This window comes from Electrona antarctica (assembly GCF_951216825.1).
Source record: "Electrona antarctica genome assembly, chromosome: 14".
NCBI lineage: Eukaryota > Metazoa > Chordata > Actinopteri > Myctophiformes > Myctophidae > Electrona > Electrona antarctica.
The window spans coordinates 41,151,005-41,155,869 of record NC_136795.1 but is presented as its reverse complement, the minus strand read 5'-3'; the positions used below and the strand labels follow the sequence as shown (position 1 = coordinate 41,155,869).

Genomic DNA, 4,865 nt, shown 5'->3' with positions numbered 1-4,865 from the left:
GCCAAACCACTGATGTGTAGCAGACTGTATTTATTGACTCATTGACTCTATTGATTGTCTCAATTGATGAAAAGTCCAGAGACAACAGACAGATAGATGCACAGCAAGTTATGCAAAACAAGATCATGGGTCATGTTACTCTTATTTCATTGGATAAGCATGAATAAAGTAGGATTCAGAGAGCGGAGCAAATACCTGCCGAAACCCTGTTATTATAATCTTTACTCTATAGCACAGTGGTTCCAAAACCTTTCCAAGCCAAGGACCCACAAACAGCCGGAGCCTCTGGCTGTGGATTGCGAAATGGCTTCACCCAAAACAATAAAAAAAAGAAAAAAAATGAAAATATTGAATCTATAAACTCGCAATGTGTCATGCTGCAACACATAGTGAGCTTGTAAATCTGCTATTTCCCTTATTTTCAAAAGATTTCTACGTTTGATAATTAATGAGAAATTGTGTGGCATGCCCAAAATAGGGATGCCAACAATCTCATTGATCATGATTAATTTGAATATATAATATAATATAATATAATATATAATTTTAATTTGTATATATCATTTATTTTTAGACTTTTTCTTTCCCCTTTCCCAATTCCACCCCCCCTGCGGCCACGCCGGCCGGCTTTGAAAACCACATGTGTGTGACGACCCAGTTTGTCCTGTTGATCACAAGCAGGTGGAAGTAGGCTATAACTTTTAGGTATATCACATGTCCCTGACAAGCATCAGTCGATCTGATTTAGATACATACAGTACAGTAACGGCTCAGTCATTTATCTGGATACGTTAGCAAAATCCACATTTTGACATTGTTTGACATTGACAGGTTCACTCAATAGGCCAATAAAACTCGAATGACGGCAAACGGCGCCACCGCGGCAGATGTTTGTCAGACAACTTCTGTGCAGTCGTCCTGTGTTGTTCTTCACCCTTCATTAACCTGCATTACGTCGACGAGAAAGGGGGACGCAATCAGACTCTGTAGACTGTAGAGAACCGTCAGATTTATCTTTTCTGGTCTATCAAGCATGTTTTGGCATGAAAAATGGTTGACGTTCAGGGTGTAACATGATTGAAAGCATACAACAATCCTCTTGATATTTGCAATTAACAAATTATATGTCATTATGTTAAAGTCATTGATACTACACCACGTACTACAGAGTGCCTGGTCTATGAGGACGCTAAAACGCAGTCAACTATGCCAGGGGTTCTCAACCCGTGGGTCGCGACCCCTCGGGGGGTCGCCAAATTATTTTGGGGGGTCCCCAAAATATTTTCAAAAAAAAAAAAAAAAAGTTTTATTTTCACGATTTTTCAAAAATAGCAGACCTACAAGAGCTTGTAGATCTGCTATTTTTCAATAGCTAAATTATAACAATGCTTAAAACACCAAAAGGGGTTCCCGCCCAAAATGGTTTAAGGTTATTGTAGCAGTCAATTTATATTGGGGGTCGGGAGGGGGCGGGGCGGGGGGGTCGGGACGTTGCCAAAGCATTTTCGGGGGTCCCCGGCCAAAAACGTTGAGAACCCCTGAACTATGCAGCCAATTTCCAAAACCAAGTATTGAACGTGAATGGCAGGCGCCAAACATCTATTTTGCTATTGAATGTGTGTGCAATTACTGAGTGCGGGCCACAGAGATATCGACACCAAGGAAATGAACACTTTGGTCAAACTGGGATGATGGAAAAAAAAAACAGAAGGATTGTCTCCACATACAATACAAACACTGACAACTGAAAAAAAGATGAGTGCATGTCAAGGGATTATTGTACTATTTGTCTACCAATTTCCTTTCATTTTCTTTTCTCTACAACAGCGGGACAGTTTCAAAAGAAATAATCCATAGCACTTCTTGGCCTCCATTGCCATTTGAATAGAATGTCTTTCTCTACTGTAATAAACTGTATGCTGGTGAGTGGGTGTGAGGGCAACAGACTGCAAGGAAAGTAAAGGGAGGGGAAAAACAGGCAGATAGTTTGCCCTTAGGGCTCACGAGGTAAGGACACTTAAATCATCGCATGCATTGCCATAGTCAACAGGATTTCCTTTTTTTAAGATCAGCTCTTTTGCTTTAAAAACAAAATGAATAAATCATCTCCTCTTCACAAATATAAATATATTTTATGTATAATATATACAATAATGTTTTGCCACCAACAACATTAGTATTGAGGGGGAGAGAACAAAAAAAGCATATGTCAGTAAACTCTTGCCGATGGGTATACAGACATTGCAAAGACATAGTCATGATTGATTGACGTGCTCAAGCAGTCTCTCTGAAGATGCAGATGCCAAACGATAGTTTGTTGTTTTATTGAGAAGGCTGGTGGTGTGGCTGTGCTATATGTGCCTGAATCACTTGTCTGCTAGTCCTGAGAGCTACGGGACTGTCCACCTTTCTCCCAGCTCTCTGTCTGCTAGTCCTGAGAGCTACGGGACTGTCCACCTTTCTCCCAGCTCTCAGTCTGCTAGTCCTGAGAGCTATACAGGTCCTCCACCTTCCCCCAGCTCCCACTGAATCACCTGTCTGCTAGTCCTGAGAGCTAACGGGGTTCTCCACCTTCCCCCTGCAGCTCCCACTCAAAGTTCTGGCCAGTCATCTGGTAGAACATCATGTTAAAGGGCTTGTAGAACTTGTGCAGTCGGCGAATCACGTCGGGGTCGATTTTGGGATGAGTTCTCCCTTTCGACTTGCCCAGGCACCGCGGGGTGCTGCTGTCCTCTGGCTTCTTCAGACACGGGAACCCTTTCGTTTTGTTGAAGTAAAAATGTTTATCCGTGACAATCCGCTTCAGTCCCAGGAAATCCTGCACTTTGGCCATCTCCCCCGCCGGATCGACGATAAGCCTCTCCCCGCTAACAAAGTGCATCTGAGCCAGGGGGAAGTACTGCATCCAGCTCTCGAGGTGCAGGGCGTATATTCCGATGCGCAGGGCGCTCCACGAGGCGTCGATGAGACCGAGCGTCCGGTTCTTAAACGCCAACACCTCAAAGGTCGGAATCTCGGGTTTCTTGGACAACGTCTGCGTGTAATCTGAGATGGCCCTCGTGACTGGGTTGCGCACCACGATGATGAGCTTGATGTCCCTGGCCATGGTGTGGATGCGCTTTGGGGCGTGGTTGGTCACAAAGTAGCTGGGCGTCTTCTCCATGGTGATCTGGCCCTCCAGCGTGGAAGGCATCAGGTCTCTGAGGATACAGAGACAGACAGACAGACAGTTAGTTCAGGACCAATGTGACATTCAACAACAGAAGGGCATCGCAGTGGTGGCCATTTTGTGGTGCCACATATATAAAACCTATTATTATTTCTACGGATGTCCCAATCACGTTTTTTTTTTTTTGCTCCCGATCCAATTCCGATCACTTGATATCTGCCGATACCGAATTTTTCCCGATCCAATATTTATATTTTTTATAGAACACATCACAATAGTACAATATCCAAAATCACAGACAATGTCCAGTCTAATATCATGGTATGGTATCCCGATCCAATTTCGATCATTTGAAAATGATGTGATCGGCCCCGATTTCCGATCACGTGATCGGGTCAACCCAAAAATGTTCCCATAGGGATTTTGCGCGCACACACACACACACACACACACACACACACACACACACACACACACACACACACACACACACACACACACACACACACACACACACACACACACACACACACACACACACACACACACACACACACACACACACACACACACACGAGCCGTGACCATATATGGAGGCGTGACCATATAGGCGTGATGTCACGAGGCGTGACCATATATGGAGGCGTTGAGGCGTGACTAACTAACTGACGGACGGGAGATGCAGGTTTTCATAGTAAATGTGACCTACGGTCGCAAAAAATACCATATTTTTATTGCTGTTTTCACATATTTTTGGACACGGAATGAAATGTTTTAGGATCATGATTCACCAGGTGCCGGGGTGGCTTGGTTCCAAGCTGGAAATAATTTACATAAATATTTCCGGAAATATCTATGAAAAAAAAAGGGTTGTCTATCTGTTGAACCACAAAATGGCCGCCACTACTATGCCCTAATGTGACGCACATTACACTGTGCAAGCAAATTCATGACGTTTATCAAACACAACATTATTTGAAAGTACAAGTGAAAATGAGCGTTATCATCACTGGACGTCATGTTCTGAGGAAGAATGTACAGCTAATTACATCCATGGAGCAATATGTGAGAGATAAAAGAAAGGGAGATAAAATGGCAGGCGAACAAGTATGCTCATTGCTTAATTGACTCCATCTGTGTTACTCCAGGAGCTGTTTTGGAACATTAATAATGAGTTCGCTGCATATCATTAATACTGTGGCGCCCGGGGTATTGTTTTGTCATACATTTATTATGCGTGCGAGGCTCCACTGCGCTCTGCTGTGTGTGTGTGTGTGTGTGTGTGTGTGTGTGTGTGTGTGTGTGTGTGTGTGTGTGTGTGTGTGTGTGTGTGAGTCTCATTCCTCAGCATTCACATGCATGCCTTGTGAGCAGCATGGCACTTTCTCTTTCCTCTCTGTCCAATGTTTAAGGTTAGAGGCTGTTCAATGAAGGGAACACTAGTGTAATCATTGAGTGTCATTGTGTGATCATTAACTGTATAGCTTAGAAATGTCCCCGTCTGTGGAACCGCGTCCTGTCAGTATGGGGTTGGCGGGAACGCCTTTCTCCATGGTCACAAATATTACAGTCACGTTTTCTCCGAGAAAGAGCTGGTGGAATCAATCAGTGCTAGAGGTAAGTTATCATTCATACGTCTTATATTTCGACGGTTACCATTTTTATATTGACAAAATAAAGCATTGTGTTATTACAT

General features: G+C 43.5%; 1 protein-coding gene across 1 annotated transcript in view; it reads right to left on the bottom strand.

The window, feature by feature from the left end:
• Positions 1–1,526: 1,526 nt before the first annotated feature.
• The window catches only part of hs3st4 (heparan sulfate (glucosamine) 3-O-sulfotransferase 4), a 147,831-nt gene continuing 144,492 nt past the window's right edge, over positions 1,527–4,865 (bottom strand). The window contains exon 2 of the mRNA XM_079520449.1: positions 1,527–3,200. Within this exon, the coding sequence (XP_079376575.1) occupies positions 2,555–3,200 (646 nt within the window). The 3' untranslated portion in view covers positions 1,527–2,554. The remainder of the gene's footprint in view (positions 3,201–4,865) is intronic.